Source organism: Erythrolamprus reginae, unplaced genomic scaffold (genome assembly GCF_031021105.1).
Source record: "Erythrolamprus reginae isolate rEryReg1 unplaced genomic scaffold, rEryReg1.hap1 H_45, whole genome shotgun sequence".
In the NCBI taxonomy this organism is placed as follows: Eukaryota; Metazoa; Chordata; class Lepidosauria; order Squamata; family Dipsadidae; genus Erythrolamprus; species Erythrolamprus reginae.
Window position 1 is genome coordinate 79,765 of NW_027248501.1, and position 22,459 is coordinate 102,223.

General features: G+C 39.5%; 1 protein-coding gene across 1 annotated transcript; it reads right to left on the minus strand.

The window, feature by feature from the left end:
* Positions 1 to 1,681: 1,681 nt before the first annotated feature.
* On the minus strand, positions 1,682 to 16,720 carry LOC139155678 (vomeronasal type-2 receptor 26-like). Its single transcript, XM_070730922.1, has 4 exons — positions 16,067 to 16,720; positions 5,267 to 5,485; positions 3,565 to 3,694; positions 1,682 to 2,586 (listed from the first exon to the last, which is right to left on the minus strand). Exons 1-4 carry the CDS (start codon positions 16,718 to 16,720, stop codon positions 1,682 to 1,684), a joined length of 1,908 nt encoding a protein of 635 aa, XP_070587023.1.
* Positions 16,721 to 22,459: the final 5,739 nt, after the last annotated feature.

Consider the following 22,459-nt stretch of genomic DNA (forward strand, 5'->3'; position numbering starts at 1 on the left):
TATTTGGTGTTCTGTTTTTATTTGTTTGTTTATTTGTTGATGTGTAAGAAAGAGCATTTGTTCATTGAGATTTGGAGATGCCAATTGTTTGGCTATTTTGATAGATAGTCAGGGTCCTTTTGTAGGGTAACAGCATTATTGGTGATGTTGAATAATTGTACATCATCAGCGAAGAGAACACAGTTGCTTATAATCTGATCATAAAGGTAATTTATGTAAGGTATAAAGAGTGTGGGTCCTAAAATGCTGCCTTGCAGAACACTGCTGTTAACTGGTGCAGGGTTTGATAGAGAACGTCCTATTTTGACTACATGTTTCCTCTTTGATAGGAATGCAGCTATATGCAAGGATCCAGAAATGCCATACGATTTTAGTTTTAGAAGTACAGTGGTACCTCTGCATAAGAACTTAATTCATTCCGTGACCAAGTTCTTAAGTAGAAAAGTTTGTAAGTAGAAGCAATTTTTCCCATAGGAATCAATGTAAAATCAAATAATGCATGCAAACCCACTGGGAAAGGAATAAAAGCTTGGAATTTGGGTGGAAGGAGGAGGAAGAAGAAGAGGAGGAGGATAGTCACTGCCAAAGGAAGAAGGTGAGGTGAGGGGAATCAAAAAAATCCAAAACTTTAAGGCTTAAAAATAAAGAGGGTCTCTGAGGTGGTGAGGAGGAACACACACCTCTCATACACCCGGCACGAAGTTGCCTCTCATGCATTGTGGCAGAGAGAGAAACCCAGGTGGGCAAGAGGGGGGAACTGCTGCTACTTGCTTCCTCTTCCTTCCCATGCTGAAGGGCTCCCCTCCACTCTCACTCGCTTGCTTTGTAGCTGGTGCCTGTGGTGACTCCTTGGTTTGGCTGAAGCCAAGTTGATCCTGCTGGTGCAAAGCACCCCATTTTGCCTTTCCATGCCCAGACACTCCGGGAGGCAACCTCGCACTGGTTATATGGGAGGCAGTGCAAGGGAGTCACCACATTGAAGTAGTTTTATGCTCTGTTTGCTCTGGACTGCCAAAGCCTCCTTAAGTGCCACTGAAAGGTTCCTCCGGCAGCCCAGAAAAGCCTGAAATGGCCAGGATTAAAGGGCGAATGTCAGGAAACTGGCTGGGACTTCATGCCGCTCTAAAATTTCCTGGGAAATTTTTCCAGGCTCGGGTTCTTAAGTAGAAAATGGTTCTTGAGAAGCGGCAAAAAATCTTGAATACCTGGTTCTAATCTAGAAAAGTTCTTAAGTAGAGGTGTTCTTAAGTGGAGAATGCTGGGGGTCTTCCTAGTCAACCATCTCCTGCTCAGGTAATATTTGTGGCAGGAAGGTCTTTGTAAAGCTTCAGTTTGTTAAATGGGATGATCTTGAACTGTGGAGAATCTGATAAACCACAAGAAGGGCAGAGAAGTGACAGGAAGTCTCAGGTATTGGGATTAGATTCAGTAGTAGAGCTGGGCCAGCATGGATTCTTCTTTGACTAGTGGTATGGTACCTCCTCTTAAAAATTCAACTGAATTTTTCTGCCATGAGAGAGCATCAAGATTTTTTTTTACAATAACAGTACAAAGACCAAGGAGGCTTTAAAAGATACATCTTATTATATATGAAACTACATCTAAAAACTCATCTTAAAATCTTATTACATTGTAAACATTCCCCACTAATAAATACAAATGTAGTCTATCGCTGCGTTAATTAGAAATTCTTATTTCTTATGATATTTGCTTGGCAATTAAGATTGGGTCTAAGTAGGATAATATAACATTTGGGGGAAAAGATGCAAGCCAAGAGACCAGCTCCAGAGGCCAAGATGGAGAAGATCTCCACAGCCACCATGGATTTCCCTTTGGTGCTCAAATAGGTGGGTAGGAAGGTGATCCAAACACTGCAAAAGATCAGCATACTGAAAGTAATGAACTTGGCTTCATTAAAGCTGTCAGGCAACTTCCTGGCCAGAAAGGCCATTGTGAAACAGATGAGGGCCAGAAAACCCATGTAGGCAAGGGCAGCATAAAACATTGAGGCTGAGCCTTCATTACATTCCAAGATGGCCTCTTCTACCAACGAGTGGAAGTCCAAGTTGGGAAAGGGGGGAGAAGTTTCCAGCCAGATGGTGCTAAGGACTGCTTGGATCAAGGGACAGCCTAACACAATGGAGTTGGTCAGTGGTTTTCCTAAGAGTTTCCTTGTCTTATTCCCTGGCTTGGTGGCCATGAAGGCCAGAACCACCATAACAGTTTTTGCCAACACAGAGGAAACTGCCAGGGAAAAGAGAATGGCAAATGTAGATTGTCGAAAGAGACATGTGAATTTGCCAGGTCGACCAATGAAGAGGAAGGAGCAGAGGAAGCAGAACAGTAGGGAGACCAGGAGGACGTAGGTGAGATCTCGGTTGTTGGCCTTGACAATCGCTGTTTCATGATGCTTAAGGAAAACCACCAGAACTGCAAATGTGATCACAGAGAGAGAGAGAGCTAAAGATACTAAAGTGTATCCCAGGGTGTCTTGATAGGCAAGGAAGTGGATCTTCTTGGCAATGCAGTTGTCCTTGTCCTTGTTGGGGTATTGGTCTTCTGGGCAAGGCGTACAATGGGCTGCATCTGAAATCAAGAATCATTTTTTAAAGGTTTTCAAGCACATCTACCATGAGTATCAGTCCCTCCCTCTGTGGTGATGTGACTATCCCCTTTCTACTGTGTCCAACCCACAACTGTAATGGAGGAATGACCCACTGGTGCATCCTTCATGATGACCTAGTGTATAGTTTAGCTAGAGATCACTATCACTTCAAAAAACAGTTTGCTGGGGGGGGGGGGAATACCCTGTCCAGTCACTAGAAATTTTCATAATTACTGGGGCCTTCAGTATGAGAGATTGTCTACTGTAAACCATAACCAGTAATAGTTAGTTTTATACTGGAACCCCCAAAAGACTCTTAGATCCATCATCCAGGAAGTCTACTACAGTGGTACCTTAGTACTCAATTGGTTTGAAACTCATCTAATTTGATACTCAACACATTTTGATGCAAAATTATGCCCTTGTTTGTTTGATACTCAACACACAACCTAAAATTTGTTGGCTGCCTTGTGACTCACTACATAATTCCTTATGGGAATTTTGGTGGAGGGCACTCATTGTTTTTGGTACTCTTCATGCCTCCTGGAACCAATTAATGATGAGTACCAGACAGATCTTCTCTTTCTCAGACAGGTCTAATAATTTCTTAGGAAATTATAATTTTTCTCAGCTGACAAAAGAAACACACATAAATAGTTTGTAGCACAAACTTTACTTCTGGAAAAGACCGGAAATTTATTTTCCCAATTTGATTTTACATCAAATAGGTTAGTGTGGTACCAATGAATTCTGTGCTCAAACTGCACTTCATTAAATTAATGAGAAATGAGAAAGTTTATCAGGGGGAGTGGGGAGGAATGTTTAGACAAGTAAACTGAAAGGTTCTGCTGAAAAATATGAATGCTTTGAAATCTTACCAAAAATGACAACAATAAATATTTTGATCTATTAAATGGATTGCTTGATCCTGTAAGATCTACATTTGAAGTCTGCTTTACCCGACTGATTAGAAACGGTCCCTTCCGGACAAGGGTCACATTGGTAGCAGCAGACCTGCTCACCCTCTGGAACATTTCTCCTCTCTCCTGCATGGCACCTCTTCAAGCCACATCTGGCAAAGGGCACTTCCTTAAAGAGAAATCAGAAATGCTTAAGATGACTAAGCAACTGACGGGCTTTATTTATTGCTCTCCATAATTCTATTTCCTTCTTCAGAATGTCTTCAATAAAGAAGGTTTGCCAGGGTCTACCATAAACCAATAACGGCTCATGCTGGACTTTGGCATGTGCCATTTCTAATCCATAAATTGGTTGCTGGACATTGAAATTGGGATCTAATTGGGATCTAATTACCCCAGGCCTGGTGACACAGGTGAGTCTTAAGACTCTATTGATTTATTGATTTATTGATTTATTGATTTATTGATTTATTGATTTATTGATTTATTGATTTATTGATTTATTGATTTATTGATTTATTGATTTATTGATTTATTGATTTATTGATTTATTGATTTATTGATTTATTGATTTATTGATTTATTGATTTATTGATTTATTAGATTTGTATGCCACCCCTCTCTGTAGACTCGGGGCGGCTCACAACAGTGATAAAGAACAACATGTATTGACAAATCTAACAATTTAAAATCTAAAATAGCAATTATACATTTAAAAAATCTAAAAACAAGGAACCCCAATATAAAAAACATTCATACAGTCATATCATGCACTAAAACTACATAGGCAGGGGGAGATGTCTCAGTTCCCCCACGCTTGAAAACAGAGGTGGGTTTTGAGGAGTTTACAAAAGGCAAGGAGGGTAGGGGCAATTCTAATCTCTGGAGGGAGCTGATTCCAGAGGGTCGGGGCCGCCACAGAGAAGGCTCTTCCCCTGGGTCCCGCCAGATGACATTGTTTAGTCGACGGGACCCGGAGAAGGCCAACTCTGTGGGACCTGACCAGTCACTGGGATTTATGCGGCAGAAGGCGGTCTCGCAGGTATCCTGGTCCGGTGCCATGAAGGGCTTTATAGGTAATAACCAACACTTTGAATTGCAGAAGGTGAGAAGTGTGGGGGGAAGTACGAATCTCTGGTGGGAGCTAATTCCAGAGGGCCAGGGGCCCCACAGAGAAGGTTTTATTTGAACAGGAAAAGAGGGATGCAGTGGCCCAGTGGCTCAGATGTTAAACTCGTCAATCAGAAAATTTGGCAGTTTGGCAGGTTGAGTCCCTAGCGTTGTGTAATGGAGTGAGCTCCCATTACTTGTTCCAGCTTCTGCCAACCTAGCAGTTGGAAAACATGTAAAAATGCAAGTAGAAAAATAGAGACCACCTTGGTAGGTAGGTAACAGCATTCCATGTGCACTGTTGGCATTAGTCATGTTGGCCACATGACCATGGAGACACCTTGGGAGAGTGCTGGCTCTTTACCTTATTTGAACAAGAACAGTCCCTAGAAATCAATGTTCCTGTCTCTGATTGCATTTTGGGTTTCAAGCAGAAGTTCTTCATAAGCCCAACCCTTTGTAGATTGACACAAGTCAGAATTCAAATGTGTTACATGCAAATCAGTTTTTTATTCACCAAATAGCTGCCATGTTTCCAAATTCAATAGATCTGTTGGCCAGTTGGTAGGATGTTCTACATTCCCATAAGAGAATGAATCTTTCCATGAAGTAACGTTTCCTTCCACCTCACCTTTGTGGCCCAGATAATTGCATCTTTGTTAATGGTGAAATCCTGGCCTGAGAGGGCCCGGGTATTTATTTGTCCAACGTTTATGGGGGGAAAAGATTGATTGGGACAGAGAATCCAGTTAAGAAGATCGTATTGAGCTGATCCCAATCCATTTTCTGAGAATGAGACTTCAATTCCAGCACTGTTGTTGAATTGGACCTTCCTCAAATAGTAAAGAATCTGGGGGAGAAAAAACCTTCAGAAATTGGAATACTGTACTGAAGGACATCATAGAAACATAGAAGTCTGATGGCAGAAAAAGATCTCATGGTCCATCTAGTCTGCCCTTATAATATTTTCTGTATTTTATCTTAGGATGGATAGATGTTTATCCCAGGCATGTTTAAATTCAGTTACTGTGCATTTATCTACCACGTCTGCTGGAAGTTTGTTCCAAGGGTCTACTACTCTTTCAGTAAAATCATATTTTCTCATGTTGCTTTTGATCTTTCCCCCAACTAACTTCAGATTGTGTCCCCTTGTTCTTGTGTTCACTTTCCTATTAAAATCACTTCCCTCCTGAACCTTATTTAACTCTTTGATATATTTAAATGTTTCGACAATGTCCCCCCTTTTCCTTCTGTCCCCCAGACTATATAGATTGAGTTCATGAAGTCTTTCCTGATATGTTTTATGCTTAAGACCTTCCACCATTCTTGTAGCCCGTCTTTGGACTCGTTCAATTTTGTCAATATCTTTTTGTAGGTGAGGTCTCCAGAACTGAACACAGTATTCCAAATGTGATCTCACCAGCACTCTATATAGCGGGATCATAATCTCCCTCTTCCTGCTTGTTATACCTCTAGCTATGCAGCCATCATAGCTTCTATCATTCCGTGGTGGCCATCGTATTGGGATATGTGTATATGAATAAAAAGCAAGAGTTACATTGATGGAGACCTGAGTAATCAAGAGTAAAAACAAATATTTTACTCTTTCTCTAACAGTACAAAAGTTTCTCTTTACACTGGGCATTTGTAGGATGTTTTTTTCTAAGTCCAGATTTACTGATATCTAAACTGGAAAATTGCAATGCATACTACAAATTTAATTGTGTGGTTTTATTCTGGAATAATTGGTTATGCACATTTTTAAACGTTTACTTTGGACCAAGACTTTGGGGAATGATTAAATTATTTCTATCAGAACAGTGATAGAATTGGAACCTATTCCAATTGCACTGACTTTTTCTGACAATCAGACAAGGGAACATAGAAAACATACAAAACAGGTATGACTGGGTTGCGTGTGGATGGGGTCGGGGAGGGCACATGAAAGGAAGTGCCTATCTTGGTTTGTCCCTGTTCTGTGTTAGATATCTCCACTTTTTTTTTTTTTTAAGAAAATAATTTTTATTGGTTTACAAAAAAAAAGTATGTACAAAGGGAGGAAGAGTAGATATATCTTAATTTACATCATTATGATAACCTATACTCGCAAATATAATATGATTATTCTGTTCAATTAAACTTTATCCAGTCAGTATACATATCAAAATCAGAACCAATTATGGAAAATTCATTATCGTTTAAGTCTTCTGACGCTTCCTTCCCTCCCCCTCCCCCCAATGAACTGTGACAGTTCTGAAAGCTTTAAATTATTAATTGGGCGGCATATGGGTGCCGCGGTTTTGTTGTTTTTTGTTTTTCTGTTGTTGTTTTATTTTTATCAATACATTTCTAAATTACACTTGAGATAAAGTCATTTTGGATTGATCAAGGTATTCATAATAATCCGATAAAACCGTTCAGAGTTTTATGTTATGTCGCTATAAAGATTTCTCCACTATCCGTTAATGTATTTTTGATCTACTATTTGTATTATTTCCTTGTCTTTCTTTTCTTTCTCCATTTGTTTTTTAATTTTTACCCAGTCGTAAAATTTTTCCCAATTCTTATGGAATCTCGAATCTTCTTTATTTTTAAGTTTTTGGGTGAGCCTATCCATTTCTGCACAATCATAATTTTTTTTAATAATTTCTCTTTCACTTGGTGTATTGTCTTTTTTCCAATTTTGTGCTATTGTGATTCTTGTAGCTGTAATTACATGTTGTATTAGGTATAGATCTTCTTTATTTTCCGAATCCATTATGCCCAGGAGGAATATTTCTGGTCTAAGTTTTAGTGAAATTGCTGTGATTTGTTGTATCCATATTTGAATTTTTTTCCATAGTTTTTTTATGCATGGGCATGTCCACCATAGGTGATAGAAGGATCCAGTTATGCTGTTGCATCTCCAACAGTTTGGTTTTAGGCTGGGGTAGATCTTAGCCAATCAAGTTGGGGGTAAGTGCCATCTATAAAACATTTTTTGTAGATTTTCTTTGTACGGTATTGATTTAGTGATTTTCAGGTTTTTCCACATTTGTTCCCATTGTTCTATAGAGATGTTATGACCTATATTTTTGGCCCAAGTAATCATATTATCTTTTACTATTTCAGTTTCCATAGTATACCCCATTATATAATTGTACATTTTGGTTATAATTTTTTTTTCATATCCTAATAATATTTTATCAATTATACTATCTTTTTCTTGGATTCCTTCTTTCTTTTTGTCTTTATTCCATTTCGTCAAAATTTGAGCATAAGACCACCAATCAATATTGATATTTTGGTTTTGTAGTTGTTGTCTAGTTTTTATAACTCCTTTCTCATCTAATGTATGATTATAATTCAGCACTTTTTGTGTTTGAAATAAATTAGGGTGTCTAAGGGCTTCAAGGCTGGAATACCACCTTGGGATTTTGGAGCAGTGTTCTTTTTTGATTCTTAACCATACATTTATTAAGGAGTCCCTGATCATGTGGTTTCTAAAATATACTGGTATTTTCTCTTTTTCATTCCATAGGAAACTATGCCATCCTTGGAGAATGTTGTGTCCCTCCAACGCCAAAATTCTCTGGTCTTGGAGGGTTATCCATTCTTTTGCCCATAGAAGAACCGATGTTTCATAGTAAACTTGACAGTTTGGTAATCCAAATCCGCCTTGTGTTACTCTGTCTTGTAAAGCTTTAAATCTCACCCTTGGTTTTTTCCCCGCCCAGATGAATTTTGAGATAATTGTATTTATTTTGGTGAAAAAGTTTTTGTTCAATTTTATCGGGATAGTCTGGAATAAATATAAAAATTTAGGTAAGATAGACATTTTAATTGTAGCTATCCTCCCTGATAATGAGATGTGAATTTTATTCCACCTATTTAACTGTTGTTCTGTTTTTTTGGTAAGTAGATCATAGTTATCCTTTTGAATTGTGCCACACCTTTTAGTTAGTATTATGCCCAGATATTTTACTTTTTTGACGGTTTGGATTCCTAAAAATTTTTCTAGTTCCTGTTCTTGTTTGATGTCCATGTTTTTGGTTATGATTTTGGTTTTTTGTTTATTGATTTTTAGACCAGCTACCTCTCCATATCGTTGTACTTCTCTCAATAGGTGTTCCCCTGCTTCTATTGGGTCCTCCAAAATAAATGCTAAGTCATCTGCATAAGCCTGGACTTTAAATTCCTGTTTTTTTATCGTGAGACCTGTGATTCTCGCATTGATTCTTATTTGATTTAATAGTGTTTCTACTGCTAAAATATATAGAAGCGGAGATAAAGGATATCCTTGTCGGATTCCTTTTGAGATTTGAAAAGACCTCGTTAATTCACCATTAAGTATAATTTGAGCTGATTGGGTGTTATATATAGTTTGAATCATTTTTATCATTTTTGGGCCAAATTGCATTTTTTTAATTAGTTCAAGAGTAAATTCCCATCTTAGGTTATCGAAAGCCTTTTGGGGGTCCAAAAATATTAGTGCTAATTGTTTTTCTGAGTGTGTCTCGTAATATTCTAAAGTGTTGAGTATTGTTCTTGTGTTGTTTCTTATGTATCTACCTGGGAGGAAGCCATTTTGATCCTCTTTTATTATTTTATTTAAGATTGGTTTAAGTCTTTCAGCTATTATTGTCATAAAGAGTTTATAATCGACATTGAGAAGGGATATTGGCCGATAATTTTGTATGTGTTTTTTTTTTCCCGGGTCTTTCGGGATTAAACCTATTAAGGCTTGTGTCCAAGATGTCGGTAGCAAACCTTTTCCTAATACTTCGTTAAATATTATTACTAGAATTTCAAGTAAAGACTCCTTTAGTTCTTTATAAAATTCGGCCGGTATCCCATCTGGGCCTGGAGTTTTGCTATTCTTTTGTTTAGCTATTGCGTATTCAACTTCTGATATGGTTATTTCTTTATTTAGTATAGTTTCATCTGATTCTGCTATCTTTTGTACTTTCGCTTCCTCTAAGTATATATTTAGTTGGGCTTGGTTTGTTTCTTCCTTTTGATACAAATGGGCATAGTATTCCACTGCTATGTTCTTTTTTTCCTCCAGTATATGTTGTATTTCCCCATTTTTATCTTCTAAAGTTTGTATGTATCGCTCTTCTTCCTGTTTTTTTAGTTTATAAGCAAGCCATCTACCTATTTTATTCGCGTTTTCAAATTGGTATTGATTGGTCTTCCTTAATTTTATGGCAATTTCGTCTTGTATTATTAGATTAATGTTATGTTTTATTGTATCTATTTCTTCTCTTATTTTTCCATTTTGGGGGTCTTTTTGAGCTTCTATTTCTAAGTGTTTTAGTTTACTCTTAAATTCCTCTAGTTTCCTATCTTTATGTTTCTTTTTTTTTGCTAGGTAAGCTATTGTTATCCCTCTGATAAATGGTTTTGTTGTATCCCAGATGTTCTGAATAGTGGTGTCAGTGTTCCAATTGTCTCTTAAGAATAGCTTGAGTTCTTGTTTAATATGTTTAATATAATCCTGATCTTGGAATAATAGTTGGTTTATGGACCAACGGTGTTGTCCTGGGGTCGGTATTTTAATTTTCATCAATATTGGTTGATGGTCTGCCCATATGTTTGGGCCTATTTCAATCTCGTGGATTAATTTCCCAAAGTTTTGGTCTGTCCAGATCATATCTATTCGGGACCATGACTTTTGGGGCGGTGAATAAAAAGTGTATTCCCGGGCAGTTGGGTGTCTTTCTCTCCAAATATCTACCAATCTATATTCCCTTGCTATTTCCTGGAATTCTGATGGTAGTGTTTTTCTATCTTTCAATTTTTTCTTCATAGATTTAAAATCTTTTTTAATGTCACTCACTGCGTTATAATCCCCAATGATACAAATGTCCCCTTTTTGTATATGTGCTAGCTGTTCAGCTAATTTTTTGTAGAATTGTTTCTGTTTTGTGTTTGTAGCGTAAATCGCCGCTATCACTATTTCTCTATATCCTATTTTAATTTTTACAATCAGTATTCTTCCATCTTCATCTGAGTAAATTTTTTCCGGTTGGTATATGTCCCTAATGTACAAAACAATCCCTCTCTTTTTTGAGTCTGTTAGAGCTGTGAATAGTTTACCTATTTTTTTATTTTCTAGGAGTTTACGATCCTGATTTCTGATATGTACTTCTTGAAGGCATAATATATCTGAATTTTGTTTTATTAATTTCGTCATTGTCTGTTTTCTTTTTATCGGAGAATTCAATCCATTGATGTTTACAGAGATTAACTCAAGTGTTTTTAGTGTCATTTTCTTCCCTTTTTTTCCCGGTTGCTTTCCTTTCCTTTATTGACATTTAGCCGCCGCTCTTGTTGTAACTCTTTGTTCCTTTTGTTGTTCTTCCTTGTCTTGTTCCTCCTCTCTTCTATCCTCCGTCCGTCTCTCCTCCTGTGATAGTTCTTCTATAGTTTGGTGGTTCTCTGGGTCCTGTTCTAGATGTTTTTGAATAAAATAATCTGCTTTCTCGAACGAGTCTATTTTGATTTTTTCCCCATTCCACATTACCAGGAGACCGTCTGGAATTAGCCATCGGAATGGGATTCCCCTTCTCAATAGCTTTGCTGTAAAGTAGTGGAATTCTCTCCTTTTCTCCCTTATTCTTTTCGGGATCTGTTTGAGAATTATTATGTCCTTTTCTTGATACATGATTTTCCCATTTCTTGTTGATTTATATATTTCGTCCCTAATAGATTTTTTAGTAAATTTTACGTGGACCTCTCTGGGTAATCTGTGGTTCTTAGCATAATTTGTTTGAATTCTGTAAATTTCATCGATGTGGTCTTTGACCTCGTCTAGCTCAATTTGTGTGTTATCAGTGATCAGCTGCGCTAGTTTATTGAATAGATCTTCGTCTGCATTTTCGGGGATATTTTGAAAGCGGAGAAAGTAAGCTGCTTTCTCCATTTCCAGGATTGCGATTGAGTTTTCGAGCTCGTTATTGGCCGCAATTAATCTTCCTTCCGCTTCGATTCTTCTCTCATCGATTCTTTTTGTGTCTGTTTCAATTTTTTGTATCCTCTGTTCATGGTTAATTATAATTTCCTGTATACCTTCCATTTGGTTTTCCAAACCTTCAATTTTTCCAGACACTTTTTCAAAGTTTTGTTTTTTTTCCTTGTGGTTTTGTCTTATGGTTTCTTGGGTAACTGTAGCTGCCTCTTGGCTGTGGACCATGAACTCTTGAATCAGGTTTAATGAGGCCTGGATCGATTGCAGAGAAGTTTTGTCAGTACAGTGATCCCCCGGGTATCGCGATCCCGATCATTGCGAACGGGCTAAATCGCGATTTTTCAACCCGGAAGTCAAAACACCATCTGCGCATGCGCGCCCTTTTTTTATGGCCACGCATGCGTAGATGGTGCCGGGCAGATCAGCTGCTGGGCGGCTTCCCTGGGTCTTCCCCCTCTTGCTGGTGGGAGGATGAGCGGCGGGCATCAGCGAGGAGTTTCCCCACCGCCCACGCAAACTCCTCGCTGACGCTCGCCCGCCCACACCGTTCGCTCCCCCTCTTGCTGGCGGGAGGGCGAGAAGCCCCCCCCCAGCACCCGCTCGCCCGCCCTTCGCCCGGCCACCCGCCGTTCGCTCGCTGCTCGCCCGGCCACCCGGGTTTGGGGGGCTGCTAGGAAGCCCCCCATGCCGGCGGCGACGTTTTAAAACAGCCGCGCGGTTTCCCAACTGAGTCCCGAAGACAAACGTCAAAGGCGAACTTCCGCGTTTGTCTTCGGGACTCATTGGGAAGCCACGCGGCTGTTTTAAAATGTCACCGTCGGCATGGGGGGCTTCCTATCAGCCCCCCAAACCCGGGTTGCGGGTCCGGGGGGTGCTGGCAAGCCCCCCATGCCGGCGGCGACATTTTAAAATAGCCGCGCCGCTTCCCAGCTGAGTCCCCTTCCCAGGAACCCCAATCTTCGGCTCCTCGCTAGCGCTGCGGAAGTAAAAACACCATCTGCGCATGCGCAGATGGTGTTTTTACTTCCGCAGCACTACTTCGCGAAAACCCGATCATTGCTAGGGGTCCTGGAACCGAACACTCGCAATGATCGGGGGATCACTGTAGTTGCCATTTCTATATTTGATTTTGTGCTTTGCGTCGTCGGTGTTCCTGGTGTGGGGTTTTTTTTGGTATTTAGAGAAATTGGTTGTCATACCCCCTTTCCAGATAAGAGTGATTAACAAATTGTCCGAGATAATATCCTTTCCACGTATGCAATTAGTTAGTAAAGGAGGAGTTGTTGTTTGAATCACACTTCAAGATTAGTCTCACTTGGTAAGTTGGAGTAATTAAATTCGTTCTAATGTAACTAAATTCTCCAATATTTAGGATAAGAGTAGTCAAATATAAAATTTCTAATTACTGATTTCTGATTGACTATATGTCTATCTCTTTCTTAACTAGTCACTTATTATCAATTGTTATCAATTAATCAATTAAATAAATAGTAAATAACAGTATTCAATAAACATATAAATAAGGTATAGATAGAAGTAGAGTTTGAATAGACAATTAAGGTAAATAATTAATATACTGTCAAGTAGTATTAGGTAGTTAAATGAATTAATTACTTAGTTAATAGTTAACAGTTAATAAATAGTAATAAATAGCTTAAATAGTGTAAATCTAACTTAAGTTGTTTCTAAGCAAATCTTAAAATCCTTAAAACACTTTATAGGTATTATTATAAACACTATAATTAATAATTAATAATTAATCTTAGATAGTTTAAATTAATATCAGTTGTCAATTGTCAATTAATTTAAAGATCTTAATATAACAACTAGTCAATTAATCAATTAATCACTTTTGATTCTTAAATAGAAAAAGAAGGGTTTTTCTTTTTAAAAAAAATCTTGATTAGAAAAGGGAGGGAGGAAAGAGAGGGGGAGGAGGGGGGAAAGAGATTAATACAGTAAAAGAAAGAAAAGAAAAGAAAAAGAAAAAAGGGAAACAATAAAGTAGAATGAAGAATAGGCGATTAGCTTTTAGTATTGCAACACGTTCCAGTCAGCTCAAAAAAAAAAATTCGCAGCGTTCACTTTAAATAAGGCTCAGCAGTTCAGTCAATGTTATTCACCAATGATCGAGGTATCCTGGTTTATCAGCAACGGTTTCTCAGATCTCCCTGCAGGCATGCAAAAGAAAAAGGTGTCTTCTCTCCTTCTCTCTCCTTCTCCTTCCTTCGGTCGCATTAAATTATGAAACCCCCACAGACCATTCTCAAAGCCACAGGCCTTTAACCCTCCTTCACTTCCTCTCCCTCTGTCTCCCAGCTGGGCTTCTTTTCTCCTCCGTCTACTAAGAGTAGCTGGATGCGCTGGGGGAGAGGAAAGGCGAATAACAAAAAAAAAGGACGGAGAACAAGCGGCGGTTGTCTCAAATCTTCCGCCGCTGGTCTTACTTGTCTCCTCCATGTAGATATTTGGCTGTTGAGGATCCTTCACACCTCGGCTCCGTTGCGTTCCGACCGGTCTAGGCCTCCCGTCTCGTTTGGTTCGCACCGTTCCCCGGTCTCCGCTCTCTGCTCTCCGCTCGCTGCAGCAGCTGCAGATGTTCACGATATACTACTTTCTATAACCGTTCTCGCCTCTGCTCTTTCTCCTCTCTTTGTCACCGACCACACCAGCCACACAGCTCCAGATCCTCCGTCAAACTATCTTCCTTCCTTCACACAGAACTTCCTCTTTTAACTTTCTAACCGGCTGCGACTACTTCTGCCCACCATCAGCAACTTACTTTTTCCTTCAAAAAAAAAATGAAAAGCTCCGCTCTCCTCAATCGCTGCTCGTTAATCACAGGAGACTATATGAGTTCTCACAAAGCCGTTGTTTTGCACCTCTAGATCTTTCTGGGTAAGTAGTGTTTTTTTTTTTCTTTCTCCAAACCGCTGCTGCCGCCGCTCTATTTTTTTAACTTCCCTGATGACAGCTCAGTAAGCCAGGCCTTCGGGCTGAGGACAAACCCCGACTTTTCCCCCCGCTCAACTACGGGGGTTTACCACCCGTTAAGGGAGGGGTTGCGACCCCCCGTAACCGGATGCTTCCCCTAACTATAAATCTTCTCACCAGGAAGAATTAACACCACTAAGTAGTCTTTTAAGCGAGAAATCTCGAGTACAAACCAGGAGCTACTGATTTGCACGTCGCTTCAGCCTGGGTCCACCCCGGAAGTCCTCTAGATATCTCCACTTTTAAAATGCAATTTCTCTCTTTTTGTATATCCCAACTTTTGGGATATACTGACGTTTTTAGATATCCCACTACTGCCACCACGTTGTCACAGGTTCTGTTTTGCATGTCCAAGTGAGTGGACTCCAAAACCCAAAAGAGTCAACACAACCACACAAGTCCCTTGTCTCTCAAGAGAGAGTACCTCCTGCTCACTACTCCATTCTTTCCCATTTCTTCTATATTAAAGTGACCAGATTTTAAGATTGGGAAAGAGGGACACCATTGAGTGGGGGAGGGGGGGCTAAAAAAAGTTTCGCAAAAAAAGAGCAAAAAAATTTCTCTCTCTGCCTCTCTCTCTCTCTGTGCCTCCCTCCCTTTCTCTCTATTTCTCTCTCTCCCTCCCTCCCTCTTTCTCTCTTCCTTCCTTCCTCTTTCTCTCTCTGTCCCTCTTTCTTTCTCTCTTCCTTCTTTCCTCTCTTTTTTGCTCTCTCTTCCTCTCTCTCTTCCTTCCTCCCTCTATTTGTCTTTCTCTCTCCCTCCTTCCCTCCCTCTCTCTTTCTCTTTCTCTCTTCCTCCCATTCTATTTCTTTTTCTCTCTCACTGATGAAAAAGTGAGACTGTCCCACTCAAAGCAGGACATCTGGTCACCTTATTCTATACTTCACCACTTTTCCACCAACTATTATACTTTTAAGTCCTACCACTGGAGAACAGTATATTTCTCCACCCACTTTAGGTTGCTTCAAGGTGCTTCAGGCTGCTTTATTTCCACAGACCATGACATACCAATCACAACACTTAACCCTTAGCTGCCTCTGCTCAGTTTTCATAGCCACTAGTTCCTGTGCTGGTTAGAGAGAGGTCTTAAAGTTGTTGGCTATTTTATAGGCAGCCTGACTTCTCACAATACAGATATATGAGCCGGGGTGGCGCAGCAGGTAGAGTGCTGTAAAGCAGGCCACTGAAGCTGACTGTAGATCTGCAGGTCAGCGGTTCAAATCTCATCACCGGCTCAAGGTTGACTCAGCCTTCCATCCTTCTGAGGTGGGTAAAATGAGGACCCAAATTGTGGGGGCAATATGCTGGCTCTGTTCAAAAGTGCTATTGCTAACATGTTGTAAGCCGCCCTGAGTCTAAGGAGAAGGGTGGCATAAAAATCGAATAAATAAAATAATATATTTGATCAGTAATTCAAGAAATGCATGTGGAAATCACCCTCTCTAAGGATCTATAGACTTTATTTTAAAAAATCTCAGAAATTACCTGCCATGACTGGACATTTGAGATGTTTTTTCCAAGCCTCTTCATGATTGGTTGGGTTACTGATCCAAGCCTTGCGTACAACGCGTGCGCTACAGAATAAATGGCATTGTAGATATTGTAACTTTCACTTGTCATGCTGGTCTCAAAGATGTAAGTCGGCACGTTCTCTAAATTCTCCTTTCCCGTGCATGTTTTTTTCCCCTTTTTAGGCCTCTCTCCTGGTTTGTGAATCATGCAGCCAAAGAGCCTTTCCCACCATGGAGGGAGGAAAAGATCCCCTTGTGGGTCCAGAGGGTCTAAAGACTTGAGGAAATGGTTGAAATCTGAAACATCTCCAGTGTGATGCCTAAAATGCAAAGCCCCATGGAACGGCTTTATAAGTTGCAATATGTTTTTAGATCCCACCACATTAAGTTTCCAATGGGAAGTCAGGATCCAAACCTTCTGAAATGGTGTGTTTCTCATGACTTCATGACCATACGCAGCCACCTGCACGTGTGCACTGCTACTGGAATCTCCAAACAGGATAATAACTTCAGCTTTAGACCAAGTCTTGAAAACATGAAACAACTTTGATTGTGTAGTAGCAAAGATGTCTGATTTCAACTTTTCAGTGAAGGCCAGGCAGATCTCCTTCTCCTTGAGCATTGGCATCAGAGATGAGACAAAATGTTCTCCATTGTCATCTTCAGGGACCAGAAGCCCAACCCAGTTCCACTGGAAATATAGGAGCAGCTGGACTAAACCCACATACTGAGGAGTTTCACTGGGGTTAATCTGGAAGAAGGAAGGAGAAACTGTTTTGTCTTCATGAGAGAACTTTAAATCAACACCAAGCTGGAGAAAGTGGGATTCTCGATAAAGGTTTGTGGAGATTTAAGGGGAAATCACTGTCTTCTCCTGTCTTGTCCCATGAGTCAGACTCAGTGTTAAGGTTGTTCCCTTCTTATGAAGAACTACCAGTTACATATTTTGCCTACTTATGACATGACAAAAGTCAATAGAACAAATTATTCAAATTGACTCAAATCAACCTGACCAAATCAAATTCATTAAAAAGTTTCACTTTTATGAAGAATAAGTTAGGAAATAATTCCTGTTGGCAAGTGCAGCACTTGAAAAACCTATCAGTATCTTTGGCAGTTAAATAAAAAAAAATATTGACAGATAAAATACAAAAATGAATTCAATTATAGTGTAGATTTGTCTGAGTCACATACTCTTCATATGTCTACCTCAAAGCTTTTGTTCTTTATCTTTGGCTTCTGTGTCTATTTCTGTTGTTTGTCTATTACATAGGGCATCCAATGGAGCCTCCTTACCTTTGGGACTTTAAAGATGCTGAAGATGGAGGCCATCAGTCTAGAAGATTTGGAGTTGAGACCTCCAACGACAGAGAGCAGAGAGCCCTTCCTATCACATTTATAACCAGGAACCATTCGGTCTCGTGTGGAGAGCAGGGAGAGGCTGTTTGAGGAAATTGACATCTCAATCTGGGAATTGCTATAGATATTGAAGCCAAGGGTGATGTTGGGCAGCAGAACCAAATCCTTGTTGATCTCTGTGACTGCAAACACTAAAGCCATGAAGTGCTGATAGTTCTTGGCTATCAATCTAGAGTGAACAACAGCAACAACAAAAGGAAAGCACTATAGGAAATTGTGTGTGTTACCCTGTTTCCCTGAAAATAAGATCCAACCAGAAAATAAATTCTAGAATGATTTTTCAAGATGCTTTCAATATAAGCCCTACCCCCAAAATAACCTGCACGCCATTTTGCCTCTTAGCCCCACTCAGGTTTGAATGCTATAAGGGTATGGCTAGCTGAGGAGAGTTAAAAAGCTTGAAATAGATCTATCCTGGTCTCTCGCTATTTATTTATCAGTTCTTTACACATTCAGTTTTGTACAGGACAAAGCATTCAATGATAATATTTCATTCATTCAGATCTAGGATGTGTTATTTGAGTGTTCCCTTTATTTTTTTAATATTATGATATAATATAATAATGTAATATAATATAATAATGTAATATAATGTAATATAATATAATATAATATAATATAATATAATATAATATAATATAATATAATATAATATAATATCATATCATATCATATCATATCATATCATATCATATCATATCATATCATATCATATCATATTATAATAATATTATAATATCATATCATATCATATCATATCATATCATATATATTATCTAGGATGTGTTATTTGAGTGTTCCCTTTATTTTTTTATTTTTTAATATTATGATAATACAATACAATACAATATAATATAGCATGGTCCTCCCACACTTTTTAGTGGCTTATCGTTTTCCTATTGTAGAGTTCTGGAAAGATTGAGAATTTTATGAGCTTGTCAGGCTATAGAGAAAAGCACAAAGATTTGCACTATGCCAGGATAGAAAAAAGGTGGAGAAGAAGCAATGGATGGAAACTAAACCAGTAGAGAAGCAACCTAGAACTAAGAAGGAATTTCCTGACAGTTAGAATAATTAATCATTGAAATCACTTGCCTCTAGAAATTGCAGGAACTCCAATACTGGAAGTTTTAAAGAAGAGTTTGGAAAACTATTAGTCTGAAATGTTATAAGGATTCCTGCCTGGGCAGCTGGTTGGACTAGAAGACCTCCAAGGTTCCTTCCAAGGACATTTGTAACATCATCAGAACAAGTATTTCTGATAGTAGTCCCTGAGTCCAAAACAAAACAAATAGTGATTTATATATTTCCTCTTCAGATAAAAACTTACACAAGTTTAAGATGAAGCAGAGTTGGGCGTTTTTGAAAGTCTGGGATGTTGGATGAAATTATGGTTGACAGGAGAAAATTCCCACCAATAATGAGTTTACCAGACCTGTAATAGTTCCTTTTTTCCATAATCTGGAAAGGAGTTGTCACTATGCATTCAGCTGGCATCCTTCTAGCAGCAGGTGGAGGTAGGAGCCAAAAGAACAGCAACAAGTGAAGAAGCCCAGTCATTCTGCTCACCTTCACTCTTAGATCAGAAATCAAGGGTTTTGCCTAGTTGTTCAATTGCAGATAGCAATTAAAATCTCACCAGAGCTTTAGCATAATAGAAGTTGTCTATGCCACCTGGACAAATTTATATCCATCATTTTATCTCTGTTTGGGCTCTAACCAAAGTGAAAGGTGAGTCTGGCCAAACCCAGGAACTAGCTGTCTCCAAGACATGCTAACATGTCCTGCTCCCACCTTAAAACTAAGAGCATATTGTTTGAAGAAGGTTTTATCTTAGAAGATTTGTGAGGCTAGAAATCCACAGGGGATACATTAAGAATTATTGCTCTTCTGATAATTGCAGTTGGAGATGGTCAATTATTTTCCTAAGACTTTCCTTGTTCTATTCCCTAGCTTGTGGCCATGAAGGCAAGAATCACCATGACATTTTTTGCCAACACAAAAACTTATTGTGTTGTTTGTCTGAAGGGACCGGTGAACTTCTCTGGTTGACCAGTGAAGAGGAAAGAGCAGAGGAAGCAAAGCAGGAAAGAAACCAGCAGGATGGGGTGAGATCTCGGTTGTTGCCTTGATGACTGGTGTGTCATGATGCTTAAGGAAAATTGTAAGGACTACAGATGTGATTGTGGAGAGATAATAATAATAATAATAATAATAATAATAATAATAATAATAATAACAACAACAACAACAACAACAACAGCAACAATAATAATAACAACACACCAGACATTGTGATCGTGGAGAAAAAATAGCATGGATCATTGACATCGCAATCCCAGGAGACAGCAGAATTGAGGAGAAGCAGCTAGAGAAATTAGTGAAATACAAAGATCTAAAAATCGAGCTGCAACGACTCTGGCATAAGCCAGTGAAAGTGGTCCCAGTGGTATTTGCCACGCTGGGCACAGTGCCAAAAAATCTCAGCGGACATTTGAAAACCATTGGAATTGACAAAATCTCCATCTGTCAATTGCAAAAGGCCGCTTTACTGGGATCGGCAAACATAATTTGCCGCTACATCACGCAGTCCTAGGTGTTTGGGAAGCGCCCGACTGGTGATGAAATACGAAATCCAGCATAGGGATCTCATTTGCTGTGTTGTACTGACATAATAATAATAATAATAGTTTGGCCTGGATAAATGTGCCACAGTGGCACTGAAAAAGGGGGAAATCACTGAAAGTGAGGGCATTGACATGCCAAATGGTCAAACCATCAAGTGCCAGCAGCCAGAAGCCTACAGATACTTGGGCATCTTGCAACTGGATAATATCAAGCATGGCCATGTGAAAACTGTGACCAGCAAAGAGTACATCAAAAGGAACAGAAAAATTTTGAAGAGCAAACTGAATGGTGGCAACACTATCAAGACTATAAATATGTGGGCCATACCTGTCATTAGATACACAGCTGGCATAGTGAACTGGACTCAAGCAGAGCTGGACAACCTGGACAGGAAAACCAGAAAATTAATGACGATCCATCATGCACTACACCCCCACAGTGACGTTGACAGGCTGTATTTACCAAGGAAAATAGGCGGCAGAGGACTTTTGCAAGTGAAGCAGACAGTGGAAGAAGAGAAGCATGCATTAGCTGACTATGTGAAGGAGAGCAAAGAGTCAGCATTGATGGAGGTCAACAATAGGAAGCTTCTCAAGGTGAAGCAAACTAAGGACCAGTACAGAAAAACTGTAACTCAATGTCGTATGGACAGTTGGCGGAACAAAACATTGCATGGCCAGTTCTTGGAGAAGATTGAAGACAAAGTGGGTAAAGAAAAGACCTGGTCATGACTTACAAGTGGAACACTCAAAAAGGAGACAGAAGTACTAATACTGGCGGCACAAGAACAGGCCATGAGAACAAATGCTGTCAAAGCCATAATTGAAAAATCAACAGACGATCCAAAGTGCAGACTCTGTAAAGAAACAGATGAAACAATCGATCACATACTCAGCTGCTGCAAAAAGATCGCACAGACTGACTACAAGCATAGACATGATGCTGTGGCACAGATGATCCACTGGAACATGTTCCAGAACTACCAGTGGCTAAGGACTGGTGGGATCATAAGCCCCAAAAAGGTGGTCAAAAATGAGCAAGCAAAACTACTATAGGACTTCCGACTTCCGACTTCAGACTGACCGAATTCTGAAGCATAACACAGCAGACATCCTGATTGTGGAGAAAAAGAAAGTATGGATCATCGACATCTCAAACCCAGGGGACAGCAGAATTGAGGAGAAGCAGCTAGAGAAATTAGTGAAATACGAAGATCTAAAAATTGAGCTGCAACGACTCTGGCTTAAGCCAGTGAAAGTGGTCCCAGTGGTACTTGCCACGCTGGGCGCAGTGCCAAAAAATCTCAGTGGACATTTGAAAACCATTGGAATTGACAAAATCTCCATCTGTCAATTGCAAAAGGCCACTTTACTGGGATCGGCAAACATAATTCGCTGCTACATTACGCAGTCCTAGGTTCTTGGGAAGCACCCGACTGGTGATGAAATACGAAATCCAGCATAGTGATCTCGTTTGCTGAGTTGTATTGACATAATAATAATAATAATAATAATAATAATAATAATAATAATAATAATAATAATAATTTATTAGATTTGTATGCTGCCCCTCTCCGCAGACTCCGCAGATAAAGAGCTGGAGAAGCTAAAATGTATCTCAGGGTGTCTTGCTATGGGAAGAAGTGGATTCAATTGCCGCTGTCCTTGTTGGGTATTGGTCATCTGGGCAAAGGTCACAATGAGGTGCATCTGAAATGGAGAGTCTTTGCTTAAACATTTTAGTGTCATCTATAGTGATTACTATGCCTCCCACACAGAATCCCTGGGATGGTTCCCTTCTATAGGACCCAAATCAAATACAAAATGATAGAAGCACTCCTTAGGTAGCTTATGTTGCCTGGTAGTTTATGGTAAAAAGCAAACAATATTTGATTTAAAATTGTCCTGGTGGATCAGTTACTCAGAGATTGGAATGTCTCACTCACCAATCACTGGGCACTTGCATGATTATTTTGTGTGTGAAAGAGAAAGTTTGACACATGATTTCCCCCCCTCATTTTATAAGGAAAACTTAAGAGGTTTGACTAAACTCTTAGTCAGAAATCCTGCTATTTGTTGCTGAATTACATTATCATTTGGGGAGCTGTAAGTTACTGCATTCAGTTTCGGTTGTCATGATGTAAAAAAGACTGAGACTCTAGAAAGAGTGCAGAGAACAGCAACAAAGATGATTAGGGGACTCGAGGATACAACATATAAAGAATGATTTCTGGAACTGGGTATGTCCAGTCAGCGAAGCAGTGGAAGTAATGTGCCGGTGCCTGGAGGCTGTTGGGGCCTGGATGGGTGTCAACAAACTC